General features: G+C 47.6%; 1 protein-coding gene across 3 annotated transcripts in view; it reads left to right on the forward strand.

Annotated features, from left to right (window-relative positions):
* The window catches only part of LOC118080882 (laminin subunit beta-2), a 65,845-nt gene that overhangs the window by 49,281 nt on the left and 381 nt on the right, over positions 1–16,183 (forward strand). For all 3 annotated transcript variants that reach the window (XM_035106869.2, XM_035106867.2, XM_035106868.2), the window contains 12 exons: positions 863–1,077; positions 1,187–1,283; positions 2,770–3,148; positions 4,680–4,864; positions 4,959–5,200; positions 6,536–6,739; positions 8,788–8,932; positions 9,667–9,874; positions 10,605–10,746; positions 12,569–12,745; positions 13,849–13,996; positions 14,791–16,183. The exon at positions 14,791–16,183 is cut by the window's right edge and continues 381 nt beyond it. In XM_035106869.2, coding sequence (XP_034962760.1) covers positions 863–1,077; positions 1,187–1,283; positions 2,770–3,148; positions 4,680–4,864; positions 4,959–5,200; positions 6,536–6,739; positions 8,788–8,932; positions 9,667–9,874; positions 10,605–10,746; positions 12,569–12,745; positions 13,849–13,996; positions 14,791–14,924 — 2,276 coding nt within the window. In that variant the 3' untranslated portion in view covers positions 14,925–16,183. The remainder of the gene's footprint in view (positions 1–862; positions 1,078–1,186; positions 1,284–2,769; positions 3,149–4,679; positions 4,865–4,958; positions 5,201–6,535; positions 6,740–8,787; positions 8,933–9,666; positions 9,875–10,604; positions 10,747–12,568; positions 12,746–13,848; positions 13,997–14,790) is intronic.

The raw sequence follows: 16,183 nt of genomic DNA on the forward strand, positions 1-16,183 counted from the left end.
TGAAGGCTAGAGGAAGGAGGGTGTGGCAGGCTTGAGTAGATCTTCAGTCCGTAGAATAGGGCTGACCCTGTTCATTAGGTAGAGTGAGGTAGTCACTTTAGGCAGCAAATGTTGGGGTAGTAGTGAAGACAGCAGCCACAAGATGTTGGAGAACAGAGAACAAATAAGAGTTTGCTAGTGAAGATAAGCAGGGTTGATGGAAATTGAAAATGTTATTCTTTGAAGGAGAACTACCTGAAAATGATTTACAGGTGGTATTTAACACCGAGTAGTCAATCAATCAATCAATCAATCAATCAAATTTGCACATTTATTTGTTCTTGTTTTTGTTTGTCTATGAGCTTAAAGCTGAAATAAAGTGATTGATTGATAACACCGAGTAGTCTTGCTAAGATGTATAAGACTGAATTAGATAAGTGCTGGAGATGCAAAGAAGTTGAGGGAATATTCTTTCACAAGTGGTGGGCTTGTAAAAGGGTAAACGAGTACCGGGAAATAATCCATAATGAATGGGGGGGGAATGTTTAAAAGTACTTTCCCCCCCAAAACAGAGTCCTTTTTCTTGGGGATAATTCAGACTGAAATTCCCAGGTGTAAAAAAAAAAAGGTTATTTATGTATGCCACTACTGCAGCCCGTGTTTTGTTAGGCCAAAAATGGAAAATGAGTGAGGTCCCAACTAAAGAAGAACGTCAGATTAAGCTGAATATGCGCAGCTTGCAGACTTAACATATAGAATAAGAGAACAATAAGAACATACATTTAGAAAAGATGGGGAAACGTTTATTGAATACGGTATATCTGGAAAAACTTTGTGCACTTGAAAACGCTGGCAGCATTAAGATAAATTCTCTTTCCCCAAGGCTGTACCTGCAACGAGCAGGGCACGCTGCCCTCGCACTGCTCCAAAGGCACCTGCCACTGCGATCGAACTACAGGCAATTGCCCCTGCCGCTCCAACGTGGTAGATAAGAACTGCGACAGGTGCGCCTCCAACTTCTGGGGCTTCGGCAGTGACGTGGGGTGTGAGCCGTGCAACTGTGACCCTGCCCATTCGTTACGGTCGGACTGCAACATGGTAAAGTGGCCAAGCGCTTGAGAGCGTTAGCCGAAGAGGGGAGGCACCTGGGCGGCTCGTGCGCCAGCGTTGCAACCCTACCACCGCCTCACCTTTCACTTCTCTTCAGTTCACAGGGCAATGCCACTGCCAGCCGGGCTTTGGGGGCCGTGTTTGCTCCCACTGTCAAGAAGATCACTGGGGTGACCCGGAACGGGAATGTCTAGGTGAGTACGAGTGCACAGTGCAAGCGAGAATCTTCCGCTCCAGACATTGTGCGCGGGTGCTGCATTGTGAGGTTAGGTGATTGACAGGTGGCTAACCCCACCCACTGGTCAAATTTGGCCCGTGAGGGTTAGGGGATCTGGATGAGGTTCCCCACCTCCCAGCATTACAAGCTCAGGTTCTCTGATAATGCCTTACTTGAGCACCCTGTGACTCTGCTAATGGTGGTTGCCCCAATATTGTTGGCCCTAAAGAAATGCCTCCCCTGTGCAAGCTGATCCTTCTTCGCAAGCAAGTTATGGGATAACCGCTGCTTTTGCCAAGTCTTCCCAAAAAAACACATGTGGGCTGTATAACTTTAGCATATTGAACTGTTATGCTTGCTGCGTTGTTTTAGAGTGATGGTGTGTGTGTGTGTGTGTGTGTGTGTGTGTGTGTGTGTGTGTTTAAACATCTTTAGCAAAAGTTCAAAAAGTACATAGTTATATCTGCACTAAACATAAACATCTTTATCGAAAGTTCAAAAAGTACATAGTTATATGTGCACTAAACATGGTGAGATGTAAATAAAAGAGAGAGAAAGAAAAAGAGAAACAGAACCCGTGTAGAAGGGGAAATTCAGCCTGGGGGAAACCCAAAACTGTATACTTTGCAAGGTTGTTATTGTACTTCATCAGATCTTAACCTATTACAGTATTTGTAAGAATGGATTCCAAATATCATTGAATCTGTCCATGGCAAGTCTGCATTTATATGCAAGTTGTTCATATGTTGCAAGTTTATAGAAGTCTTCAATGCAATCATAGAAGGGAGCCCCATTGTTATTTTTCCAGTTACAGGTAGGTAGCCGTGTTGGTCTGAGTCGAAGCAAAATAATAAAATTCCTTCAGTAGCACCTTAAAGACCAACTAAGTTTTTATTTTGGTATGAGCTTTCGTGTGCATGCACACTTCTTCAGATACAAGCTTTACCAAGCTTAAAACCATGGAGCCACCTGGGATGAACAAAGACATTGGATTCTTATCTCATTATGCATGATCAAGCTTTCTTTAGCGCCTCAGCCCTTGTTTTTCCCCCGCAGGACCAATTGCAGTCATCAGCAGTTGTTAACAGCCATCTACAGGTTTACCACTCCCATCAGCCCATCACCCATTCCCACCCACCCACCCTCTGTATATACATAAGGGACTGACTTCTGTTTCAAGTGTATCTGAAGAAGTGTGCATGCACACGAAAGCTCATACCAAAATAAAAACTTAGTTGTTATTTTTCCAGTTCATCAATATCAGTCTTTTTGCTGTGGTAAGGACACGGAGAGTCCACTCGTATTGTCCTTTTGTAAGGTTTGTAAGGTGTGTTTTAATGGTGCGTGCTTATATTTAAATGTGGTGCAACTGGCTTTTGTTTTGGTTCGGAATGAAATGGTACGTAAACAAACTAAAGCCAAAGCTTGCTTGTGGAATGACCTCTGGTTTTTGCCCCCTGCAGCTTGTGAGTGTGACCCCACGGGGTCCGAGAGCCTGCAGTGTGACCGTCTCACGGGGCGCTGCCCATGCCGAGGTGGCTTCACGGGGCCGCGCTGCGACCAGTGCCGGCGGGGCTTCCGGCAGAACTTCCCCCGTTGCTCCCCCTGCCACCCTTGCTTCGGCCAGTGGGACGCGGTTCTGGCACAGCTCTGGGAACAGCTGCGGCGGCTGCAGGGCACAGTGCAGGCCCTGAAGGAAGGGGGGCCCATCCCTGCGGCCAGCAGCAGCCGCATGCGCAACCTGGAGGACAGGCTGGGTGACGTAGAGCGGCTCCTTGGGGACGGCAGCAGTCCAAGCACTCCCCTGTTGCAGCAGCTCAGTGCCCTTCTGGAAGATACCAGGTAAGAAGATGTGAGAGCTAAGGCAGGTAGAATTGGAGGGAAGCAGAAAAGGGGGGAATTCGGTTTGTGCATGCCAGAAATTGACGGATATGATAACCTTCATTTTGTGCTTCAAGTTTTTCCTCTGTGGGCACATCCAGACTGAAAAAACGATTAGCAACCATCCATCCCTGGACATCTTAATTTGGGGCGTGGGGATAAAGGAGCTAGAAGTTATAGAATCACAGAATCATGGGATTGTAGAGCTAGAAGGGACCCGAGTGTTGTTTGGTCCTACAGTGCAGGAATCTCAACTAAAGCATCCCTGTCAGATGACCCTCCAGCCTCTGTTGAAAAAAACCTCCCAGGAAGAAGAGTCCACCGCCTCCCGAAGGAGTCTGTTCCTCTGCCGAGCCGAACAGCTCTTACTGTCAGAAAGTTCTTCCTGATGGTTAGCTGGAATCTCCTTTCTTGTAACTTGAAGCCATTGGTTTGGGTCCTGGCCTCCTGAGCAGAACAAAACGTGCTTGCTCCATCTTCCATGTGACAGTTCCTTTAGATCAGGCATGTCAAACATGCGGCCCTCCAGATGTTTTGGCCTACAACTCCCATGATCCCTAGCTAGCAGGACCAGTGGTTGGGGAAGATGGGAATTGTAGTCCAAAACATCTGGAGGGCCGCAAGTTTGACATGCCTGCTTTAGATAGTTGAACACGGCTATCCTATCTCCTCTCAGTCTCCTCTTTCCCAAGCTAAACATACCCAGCTCCTTCGACTGTTCCTCATACGGCTTGGTTTCCAGACCCTTGACCATCTTCGTCACCCTCCTCTGCGCACATTCCAGCTTAGAGAGTTATCAGCACTGCAGTTCCCAAAACCATTGGGCAAAAGGTGTGGTGGTGAAAGAGCTCTATAAACCAATAAAATTTGGTACAGTGGTACCTCGGTTTATGAACACAATTGGTTCCGGAAGTCTGTTCATAAACTGAAGCGTTCATAAACTGAAGCGAACTTTCCCATTGAAAGTAATGGAAAGTGGATGAATCTGTTCCAGACGGTCCGCGGAGTACTTAAACTGAAGCGTTCATAAACTGAAGTGAACTTTCCCATTGAAAGTAATGGAAAGTGGATTACTCCATTCCAGGCGGGTCCGCGGAGTACTCAACCTGAAGCGTACTTAACCCGAAGCATGGGTGTAATTGGTTCCGGAAGTCTGTTCATAAACTGAAGCGTTCATAAACTGAAGCGAACTTTCCCACTGAAAGTAATGGAAAGTGAATTGATGGGTCCGCGGCGTTCGTAAACCGAAAATTCATAAACCGAGGTGTTCGTAAACCGAGGTTCCACTGTAATGCAGTCCTATCCACCTTGTATTCTCCCTTGCCCCCCAGCTGTGTGGATGTGCGGCACTTGAATCATTTTGCATGCCTTATTTATATCCTGCTTTTCCCACTCCCGACAACCCTGCGAGGTAGGCCTACGAGATAGCACTTTGCCCAACAAGCGCCACAGCTGAGTTGGACATACACGCCGTATTCCTTCCCACTGCTAGGGTGGACACAGATGAGCTCTGGCAACAGCTGCAGGCTACAGACTCACACCTGGACGGCACCGAGAAGGAAGCTTCCGGGCAAAAGAGGCGCCTGAACGCACTGAGCCAAGAGCTAGGGGAGCTCAACCGCACTGTCAGCTACCTCAGCAGCCAGCTACAGAGGATGACAAACGCCAGCTTCAACAGTAAGACACGTGGGGGGGCGGTATCTGGGCAGAAGGAGGATCTAGGCACGGGTGACGGAGCCACCCCTGAAATGTACCTGTTTTGTGCCGGCAGAGTCTTTCCACAGCATCCTGGGATTCTTCCAGGAGTCACAGCAGGCCCAGCAGCAAGCAAACAGCTCCGTCCACGGCCCTCGGAGCCCGGTGGGTCAATCCAAGCTCACGCATCAGGCCACCGTTGAGCTCCTGAGACGCAGGGGAGATGCTTTCCGCAGGACGGCAGCTGCTCAGCGGAAGTCTTTGCGCGACCTCCAGAAAAAGGCTGGCAGCCTCAGTCTGAGCAGGGTCAACCAGAAGGTGAGCTATTATTATTCAGGGCGAGGGTACGGGGAAAGAGAACGGAGGGGAGCAGAGAGGTGTTTGTTAGAGAAGAGAGCTGTGGCCTGGGTGATAGGGATGGGGTGGAAATTCTGGATCAAAGGGCTAATTTGCGCTTTCTGAAATACTATGCAACCCGGGGTGGTGGTGGGGTGGTAGCCATGGTTTGGAATTCGTCCTTCTCATAATTTTGCAGTACGATTCTCCAGCCAAGTCATATGTACAAAGATGCATATGCTAGGATAAAATGTGCATATTATTAGTGAGGGAAAAGATACAAAAACACATTATATTAGGGAGCGGCGCTTTGTAAAGATGTGCATACAGTAAGCCCCCAACTTAACACACATTTAACTAGTGCGCTTTTAGCTTTACATAAAATGGAAAGGGGGGCAGGGTTCCAGGAAAAATGATTTTGGTCATCCCGCCTGCGCTTGAACCCAATTTATTTTGACTTTATGCCATTTGGCTTTAGGCACGATCCCTGGAACATAACACTTGCATAATGTTATGTTTTTAATGTTTGATGTTTTATCACATTATTATTATTATTATTATTATTATTATTATTATTATTATTATTATTATTATTATGTTGGGAGCCACCAAGAGTGGCTGGGGAAACCAGATGGGTGGGGTAATAATAATAATAATAATAGTAATAGTAATAATAATAATAATAATAATTCCTTCCAGCAGCACCTTAAAGACCAACTAAGTTTTTATTTTGTTATGAGCTTTTGTGTGCATGCACACTTCTTCAGATACACTGAAGCAGAAGTCCCCAGGCGCTTATGTAGGGAAAGGGTGGGGGGGGTATCACTCAGAAGGGTGGTGGAAATGGGTGATTGGCTGACTGATAGCTGTTGACGACTGTGAACGACTGTAAATGGTCTTGTATGAAAAAGCAAGGGTTGGTCTTTAAGGTGCTGCTGGAAGGAATTTTTTTATTTTGTTTCGACTACGTCAGACCAACATGGCTACCTACCTGTAAATAATAACAATAACAATAATTTATATGTTGCTCTGGGGCTTTCTGCATTGGGGGGAACAGAATACAAAACGCTGTATATAAGGGTAAATTTGCATCAAAATTTGCTGGTGAATCTTTATGGGGGATTGTTTGAAAAATATTTGCAGGCTAACATGGAAATGTGTAGAGCTTAGCTTAAGATGGGGGAAAATGAGAACCTCACTTTCTCCTGCCCCCAGTTCTGGCCCTCCTTTCTCCCGTTCCATTTTTCCATGCAAGGGATGGGGGCTTTCACCAGACTCCTGTTTCCCTGCACTGATCTTGGACTCCTGTTGCTCTAGATCTGTGGTGCTTCTGGAGAAGAGGGCTGTGAGCAGACCCCATGTGGAGGGGCTTCCTGCCGGGACAGCCTAGGTCAGCGGCACTGCGGGGGCCCCGGCTGCACCGGAGCACTCCCTGTGTCCATGAAGGCCCTCTCTACAGCTCAGAACATCTCTCGCCAGCTGGAGAGCAGCGCAAGGCACCTGGGCACCATTGCTAGCAAGGTACAGTACAGTGGCAGCAGAAGAGTATGTAAATAGGTTAAGAAGAAATGCCATTCATGTTGAAGCAAAGACTTCACTGCAGATTTATTCAGGGGTTGGGCTCCAGTCAGCTTGTGCCTCTCTTTAGGATGGAAAGTTTCAGGAGGGTGAAAGAAAAAGTGAGGCCTTTTTTTCTTTCCCACCCTCCTGGGATCTTCTCTTGCTCAGCTACTTTAAAGGGTTTGGCGCTGACTCCCAGCTGCACACCTGAGCTGTCTAGCAGAATGGTGAATTTTCCAGAGGGTGGGAAAAGGCAAAGGTGTTTTGCTTTTCTCCCTTTCCCTCCCTGAAATCTGCCTGCATAATGCAGGTAGGGGATTTTCTTTAACTTCATGGCACACATCCTCTCCAAACCTCTCCCCTTCCTCCTTTTCCACTCCACCCCACTCCCCACAGTTGACATAGCTCATTGCCTGGCTGTTTGGAGTTTGGGCCATTGAGTTCATCTGGGGCTTCCCACAGGATGCTTAGGTACTTCAAATGGGGGTTAGGACAAAAGCAGCCTTGAAAATAACTCAGCAAAAAAACTGCTAGCCCACAAAACTGTTTACTAACTTCATACTAGCTTATATTGGATAGTTGTGGTCCAAAAATGGACAACTTATAAATAATAATAATAATAATCCTCTGCTTACTCAGCCTCTGTAGATAGTGGACTGGTACAAGGTGGTGAATAGAGCAGAATATCATTGACCCTCAAAAAGCCACATTTTGAGAATCATAGGAGCAATAATCATTCTGAGCTCCCATCTTCCTGAATTACATTGGAGTGATGAAGCAGTAAAATCGCAAACACACTCATGCCCTGACTGATGAATGGAGTGAGAGGAGGGCCCCGTCTTTCTCAGGGTAGTATCCCTCCCTGGAAGTTTGTGTTCTGCCCTCCAGACACCCCATTCCTTGCACAAGAAGTGGTCCACCCCACATTTGAGAATCACTGAGCTAAGCCAAAGATGCTGTGGTGGTGGGGGGGGGTGTGGATTTGCAGAGAGATTAGCTAAGAACAAGCTTATAAAGTGGATAAATAATGGGAATGAAATATTGGGAAAGTAACTGTTTTCACTCCCAGAGCCTGCCTGTCACCAGGTTGATGGGGGCAGACAGGGGTTTTTAAACTCTGTTCTGGGTAAACCTTTGGAAACCTATCAGGGCAATTCAAGTGGGAATTTGTAGTGTCTGGCCAACTTCCTTGAAAGCCATATTGCTGCTAATGCATAGTGTGAAACCGCAGAGAAGTGTGTTTTCTAGGCAATATGGGAATTGAGCATGTCCTCTAAAACATGGATGCGCTGTGGTCTAAACCACTGAGCCTCTTGGGCTTGCCGATCGGAAGGTTGGCAGTTCAAATCTCTGCGACGGAGCGAGCTCCTGTTGCTGTTTCCCAGCTTCTGCCAACATAGCATTTCGAAAGCACCCCAGTGCAAGTAGATAAATAGGTACCACTGCGGAGGGAAGGAAAATGGTGTTTCTGTGCGCTCTGGTTTCCATCACAGTGTCCCATTGCGCCAGAAGCGGTTTAGTCATGCTGGCCACGTGACTCCTGGGAAGCTGTCTGCGGACAAACACTGGCTCCCTTGGCCTGAAAGTGAGATGAGTGCCACAACCCCAGTCGCCTTTGACTGGACTTGACCGTCCAGGGGTCCTTTACCTAAAACATGTCCCAGTATACTCTGCAATGCACATGTTCCACAACAAACTGATGTGGGAGGAAATCACTCCTCAAAGGTAAGACGTTTGAAGACTTCAGGCTTGGTCACGCATGATACAACCTTTGCGACCGGTGGTTGGTTTGGCAGGATCCCCAAGCCCTTTCCTATCCTTTCAGCTTAGCACCAAAAAACAACTAAAACATCTGCAGTGTTGAATATGTAACAGCCAGGGAGTCTTCATTCCCATACCTACAATCCCTGCAATGGGCAAGAGCTGTCTTGCTGAATGCCCATCACCACCCTCCCACCTTTCCATTTCATGCCGGCTTTAAGGTACTAAGCTGCGGTGTTCACTCTTAGGTGCAAGAAATTCAGGACCTGGCGCAGAATGCCAGGAGCCATGCTCAGGACACTCTGGACCGTGCACAAGGGGCCCGGAACCGTGTGGAGAAGTCGACGGCCAAGCTGCGGGAATTTATCCAGAGGATAAAGGACTTCTTAGCAGGTAGCAGAACATCAGGCTTGCTCTGAACATCAATCCAATGTGACATGCAAAGGGATGGATACGGTGATGTTGTTAATCACCTGCCTTTTGCCCTAAGGTCCCAGGGCAGCTTACAATGATTAAAACACAATATTTAAAACATTTTTAAAACAGCTTGCAAAGGGGGCGGGCGGGGGGGAGAAACGTGCAGGTTATATAGGCAAACATATTTGTACCAAGTCATGCTGTGACATCTAGATTTAGGGCCATGTGTGTATGCCAAGGCAGGGCCATCTTTAGCATATGCGCCGCCGGGATGCAAAGATCCGCCCAGAGCCCCCAAATTTAGTTTAGTCACCCCCAAGGAAGGAAGCCAAAGTTGTTGATCTGGTTTTTTTTGGGGGGGGGGAACTCAAAGTTGTTAAGCTTTTTTGGGGGGGGATTGCTCACCTGTAACAACGACGCAGCAAAAAAAAAAAAATGCTTCTGTTTCCTGACTCGTTCGGAGTATTTGATGCTACGAGTAACAGAGCGTCAGGGGCGGGCGGGGCGGGGACCTCCACTCCACTGCTTTTCACTGCCGCCGATCGAGAGGGACTGGTATATAGTAGGTATACATTTGGCACCCCCAGATTCCGGTGCCCGAGTGCACCGCACCCCTTGCATCCCCGGGTAAAGACGGCCCTGTGCCAAGGCCTACATGGGTGGATGGGAAACAAGGATGGATAGTTCCAGGCCTGTTCTTGTCTCCATAGAGGAAGGTGCTGATCCTGAGAGCATTGAGCTTGTGGCTCAGCAGGTCCTGAACATCTCCCTACCCAGCAGCCCTGATCAGATCAGCAACCTGATTAAGGACATCCGAGATAGAATCAGTCAGCTGGACGGGGTGGACATTATCCTGAACGACACGGTGCACAGCCTGAACCATGCCAGGGAACTCCTGGCAAAAGCGGAACTAGCTAAGTGAGTCTCTATGTCGGTGGGGGGGGGGCATAGATTTTATTTTTGCTAATTGAGCTTTTTATGTTAATCGAGTTGCAAATTGCATATTTCACAATGTCCTAATTTGTTCAAGTCTTGATATCATAGCAATATGCACCAGCTTCTGGTCATTATTGGTAAAAAATGGCTGGGCAGTGGGGCCAGTTTTTAGCAGTGTTATAAACTGTATCCTGGAAAAGCTAAAACAAGCCCCAAGAACTGTGGCCAGCTCCTTTACAGTGCATGTGAATGTGTTTTGGCATGACTTGTGAGCAAAACCCGAAACAATAGGTGTTTGGGTATGAATTTGTCCGTGGTATTGTGTATTTATTTTTATGTTTTTAAAATATGTTGCAAATTGCTTGGAAAACTTTGGGTAATGAGTGACTTATGACTTTAATAAATAAATAGTATTAATATTAATAGTAGCATGGCTTGTTAGGGTGTGCCATGTTAGGAGGATGAAGCTTACTTTTTGCTAATTTATTCCGTGAGGGGGTCTTTAAAATAGGGGTGGGTGGGTGGGTGTGGGTGGGTGTGAGGAATTCCAATCTGCTATTTTTTGTGATTGGACAACACTTAGCTTGGTAAGTCAACGTTTGACGAAGAAGCATATAAACTGCTTTTGTTCTTAAGCCACAAAAACTTGTGTTGCAGTAAGATTGCTAGTCTTTTCAGTGCTCCCAACTCTCGTGCTATGCTTTATGCCCAGAGGGCGAGCGGAGGGTGTGCAAGAAACCATCGCAGAAACACGTGCGGCACTCAATGGAACGAAGGTCAAACTGGAGGCAGCAGAGCAAGCTATGAACAAAACCAAGGAAGCCATCCAGGCTGTGACTGGCCGCGTCAGACAGGTGAGATGAACTGAACCCCTTGGTGGCCAACCTGGTGGTCAGAAAAGCTCCTTTAAACATTTCCTCTACTCTTTCAACGGGCAGCTCCAGAGCAGCAGCTGCGCACTGCTCATCCACGTTAAACCACGGTTTATTTCAACCAGTGCAATGCCCACACTGTGGCCACCATGACAGAGACATGCCAGGCCAGTCAAAGACCAGACACAGGGTATAAAACTAGATATAAAACAACTGATTAAAATACAACTTAAGAACAAGATTAAATAAAAAATTTAAATTAAAATGCGCCTCATACAGCGGTGCCTCGCTAGACAAATTTAATTCGTTCCACGGGTCTTTTCTTATAACGAAAAATTCGTCTAGCGAATCCCATAGGAATGCATTGAATTTTTTTTTGAATTTTTTTTTTTTGCCCATAGGAACGCATTAATTGAATTTCAATGCATTCCTATGGGAAACCGCGATTTGCTAGACAAATTTTTCATAAAACGAATTCGTCTAGCGAGGCAACCTCCGCTCGAAAAATCCTTTTTGTTAAGCGGAAATTTCGTTAAGCAGGACATTCGTTAAGCGAGGCACCACTGTACAGAGGGGAAAGGGAAAGGGAAAATGGGGGAGGGGATCAGGTTGGCTCCAGGCCAAAAGCCAGGCGGAACAACTCTTACAGGCCTTACAGGGTCTTACAGGCCATGCGGAAAGAAATCAAGTCCCGCAGGGCCCTGGTCTCAGGAGACAGAGCATTCCACCAGGTCGGAGCCAATGTTGAGAAGGCCCTGGTTCTAGTTGAGGCTAATCTTATTTCCTTCGGGCCTGGGACCTCTAAGGTGTTACTGTTTATGGACCTTAAGGTCCTCCGCGGGGCATACCGGGAGAGACGGTCCCGTAAGTACGAGGGTCCTAGGCCGTAAAGGGCTTTAAAGGTCAAAACCAGCACCTTAAATCTGACCCTGTACTCCACCGGGAGCCAGAGCAGCTGGTTTGCAACAACTTCCTTGCTATATTAAAAAGCTGATGGTGCAAATGTGCCCTGAGATTGTCCCTTCCTTTTTTATATATATATAAAAAGAACTTTATTGGTTATTACAAATCATTACACAAAACCTACAAATTTACAAAAAGAAAAAAGATGAAAGAAAAAAAACAACAAAGAAAAACAACAACAACAAATAAGAACAAAAACAACGAAATGCACATATGTGTCCATTCAATTAATCAACATCTAAAATACATCAACTGATTGTCCCTTCCTTCATGATGCTACCCAGTGATGGGCTGGGGACCAGGTGTGGGGCTGCCTTGCTCTCAGGTCTCCCCAAGGCAGCAGGGAACTGGTAATGAGGCAGGCCCAGCAGCAGAGCCAATCCGAGGCTCCAAACTCTGCATCCACACTGTGCCAAGCCCCACCCCCCTGTTATTGCCCCTCCCCCTATAACTGGCTGCAACACATGGGTGCTGAGTAGGGTTGCCAGACTCAATAGTGGAGAGGACTTCTGTGCCTTTAATTGCCCTGCTCTCATTTTGAGTCTGGAAACCTTAAAGAGAAACCAGCAAACCCTTTGCTTGGAAATTAAACAAAGGGTCTGCTGGTTTCTCTTTAAGGTTTCCAGACTCAAAAAGAGAGCAGGGCAATTAAAGGCACAGAGGTCCTGTCCACTATTGAGTCTGGAAACCCTAGTGCTGAGTAAACAGGAGAGCAATGCAGCCGCGCTTTTCCACAGCCCCACCAGCTGCCACTGATGAAAAGTTCTGCCTAGGTAGGCTTTCCTCTCTTTTCTCAGCAGTCAGCGTTTTGACTGCGCCTTGTGGTTTTTCTTTCTCTCAGGCCGGGCGCAAGCTCGAGAAACTGGTCGACGCAGAGTCGAAACTGGAAAGCCGCCTCAGAGGTCTGGCACAGAATGTGAGCGCATTGCAGAACAAGTCCCAGAACAATCGGAAACTCGCCCAGGAGGCCAAGGACAAAGCGGAGCGTGCCACCACTGCTGCGGGGAGGCTGGAAAACGTGAGCGTCCCTCTTCCCTCTGATCACCACCACTGCCAGTGGCTACTGTGTCAACTTGCCCACACATCTCTGGCCATTGACATAGATGCCAACACTCTCCGTGGCTCAGATGGGCATTTTTCCTGCCTGCCATCAGCATTAATTCCTTCCGCCTTCTTCCATGGCAACTCTTCCCTCGTAACCACTATTTTTTTAAGCAACCCCCCCCAACCAAATTAGAAACCCAAATTCAATATAATAATAATAATAATAATAATAATAATAATAATGTTATTTATTATGCTACCCCTCTGACTGGGTTGCCGCAGCCACTCTGGGCAGCTTCCAACAATTTATAAAACCACAGTACAACATCAAATATTAAAAACTTGCCTATACAGGGCTGCCTTCAGATATGTTCTAAAAGTCAGGTAGTTGTTTACTTCCTTAATGTCTGACAAGAGGGTGTTCCACAGGGTGGACACAAATGCTGAGAAGGCCCTCTGCCAGGTTCCCTGTAACCTCACTTCACACAATCAGGGAACCACCAGAAGGGCCTCGGAGCTGGACCTCAGTGTCCAGGCTGAACGATGGGGGTATATAGGGCCGAAGCCATTTAAGGCACCAACATTTTGAACTGTGCTCAGAAATGTACTGGGAGCCAATACAGATTTCAATACAGTAGAGATCTTTTATGACTGGTGTTATATGGTCCTGGCAGCTGCTCCCAGTCACCAGTTTGGCAGCCACAGTCACCTTCAAAGGCAGCCCCACGTAGAACGCATCACAGTAGTCCAAGCAGGAGATAACCAAAGCAAACAATGTTAAACCAAACATTGGCCTTCAACAGGTGGGTTGTGTCATGGCCTGATCTAAGGTGAGTCTTCAACTGCAGCTCTACTACTGTACATGGTAGTAAAAAATATATTAAGGAATGGATCCGCAAGTGCATGCTTAAACTGAAAGTGGATCCTGGGCTGGCATAGCCTACTAAACCAAGTTGAAGTGAATCTCATGTGAACTAGAAGCATCCAGCCAAATAATTGGCTAGAGAGTTAGCACCTCTCATTAGCATCCCTCCAAGCCTTTGCTGTAGTGGTGAGCTTCAATCTCTGTGTCCCCAGGAGGTGGAGAAAGTGATGAAGAGGTACCAGAAGTTGCAGGAAGAAGTGGACAAGCAGCCTCAAGATGCAATGCTCAGGCTGAAAAACCTCAGGGAGGAAGCCCAGAATCTCTTGGACAAGGCTACAGGCAGCAAGAGAAAGCTGGAAGGTATGCAAAATAAGGGAGAGGAGAAGCAGAGCTCCAGTTGAGCCATAGGCATTCTGAGCTGGGAAAGGGATGGTGTGATGCTTCAGCAGGTGGCATGTGTGTTTTTGGGGAGGTGGGGCCTGTATAGCAGGGTGTCCGGAGGTTTTCAGGAAGTTGCAACTGAGTGCATTGGGCGCAGGTTTGGCATCAAAGCAAGACAATACAGGCAACCCCATTTAGACAGGAGTTACTTTCCGAGGCACTGCACCTCCAAGTGAAATTGTGTGTATTTGAAACACCATTGGAAAAGCTTGCAGGCACCCTCTAACCCTCTGGAAACCCCTTTGGAAAGCCAGCAGACACCAAACTCCACCACTGTCGCCCCCTCCGAACCTCCTTGCTCAAGCCCCAACTCTCCTTAGGCCTCAGCGGTCAGTGCAAGGGCTCATGGGATTGCTAGGCGCTTTTTCGCCCCTTCTGGGCTGGTTTAGGGCCCTTTTTGCCATTTTAAAAGTCACTTCTGGGTTCAGCGCGCATGCATGGTCGCGCATTGGTTGTTGCCTGTAACAGTAAGTTGGAATTGGTACAGCGGTTTGGAGTTTTCACACGTAATTACTACCCCCCCCCCAGATGTTTTGCGACTGAGACTGAGAGATGGTGACCTGTCAGGGCTGAGACTGAACCCAGTACATAGCTCAGCTTCATGGGTACTCTCTCTTGTGGCACAGCCCCTTCCGCTCCCTCTCCATTGAAAAACTGTTGTCACCAGGGCATTGCTCCGTCTTCAGAAAAAAAACCCTGCCTCTTCTTTTCAGAGCTGGAAGGGCGCTTCGAGGCCAACGAGAAACAAATGAAGGAGAAAGCAACCGTGCTGCAGAAGCTGGAGGGACAAGTCACCGAACTCCTGCAGTACATCCGGGACAAAGCCACGGCCTATGCTACATGCTAGGGGCCCTGATTCCTGCCAGCTCTGGACTCTGCCACAATGGGGACCTCCCATACATGTCTCTGGCCGTCTCCTCTCTCTGAGACCCTAGCTGTAGATTTGGGGGCCTTCGTGTAACCCTTTTCTTTTTTCATCTCCGCCTGATTGTACCAGTTAGGCCTGCCTGGGATCAGGCATATCAGGGCGATTTCAATGCCAGCATCTCATAGACACGCAGTTACGTTGCGGTGGTGCCGTTAGGTAACTTAAGACTCATGGGGTTAATGGGGGAAGGGCGGTAACCGTAGAACCTCTGCTTTGCATGCAGAAGGTCCCGGGTTCACAATCCCCAGCATTCTCCAGGTAGGGCGGGAACACGCGTCTGAAATCCTGGCAAGCCGCTGCCAGTCCGTGTCGACATTACTGTGCCAGATGGGCCCGACGGTCTCGCTCAATACAAGGCAGCTTTCTGTATTTTGTAATTGTCTTACAGGGCCGCTCTCTTTAGAGGGCAACGGGTGTTGCCTGAATCGTAACGGTTACCATTTTGAGGTTCCTTCTAACTCTGTGATTCCACTTCAGATTCATTATGATAAGCCCATCTTTCTTATTCTCCCTAGATTTCTTCTCCTTAAGTCTCGCCCTGACGGCATCTGTTCGGTCCACAGGCTGTCCCAGAACGGGGTGGGTGGGTGGGGGTAGAAAGATTATCTGCCCCAATATGTCCACACCAGCTCAATGAATGGATGAGTTCCCCTCTGGGCGACTTCTTGTTGCCCTTGGGCTCTTTTGCTGTTGCTGTGGAAACAAAGCACTTCTTGAAGTAACCAGCCGCTGAAGTACCCAGGGACGCAGAGTTCTACCTGTTTTATCAAGGGTATGGTGGAAAGTTGCCTGTGGCTTTCAGTTGCCTCCTGCCCTTCTCTCTTGTTTCTTTAACCTCAGAAAAGAAATATATTTAGTCCTGGACCTGAAGCCCCACAGCTGCCCCCCCCCATTCTTGTTAAATGGATGAAGTCACACGGAGCGCTTCCCCTCCCGCCGAAAAAATGGCCAATGACTTTCTAATCAAAAGCGGTATGATGTTCAGCACTTCCTCCGAGAGTTCCCTCCTATTCCACTCAAAATTGGGAGGTTCCTTCTTCCCACTTCCTTTCCCCTATGTGAATTGCCTCAGGATACTTATGATTGCACAAATAGCTTTAAATAGTTGTTTGTTTGTTTTCTAAAATGACCCAGATTCATAGAAGGTGTCTGCCAACTGCTATTAGTCAACTCTTTCG

The sequence above is a fragment of the Zootoca vivipara genome, chromosome 2 (genome assembly GCF_963506605.1).
Source record: "Zootoca vivipara chromosome 2, rZooViv1.1, whole genome shotgun sequence".
In the NCBI taxonomy this organism is placed as follows: domain Eukaryota; kingdom Metazoa; phylum Chordata; class Lepidosauria; order Squamata; family Lacertidae; genus Zootoca; species Zootoca vivipara.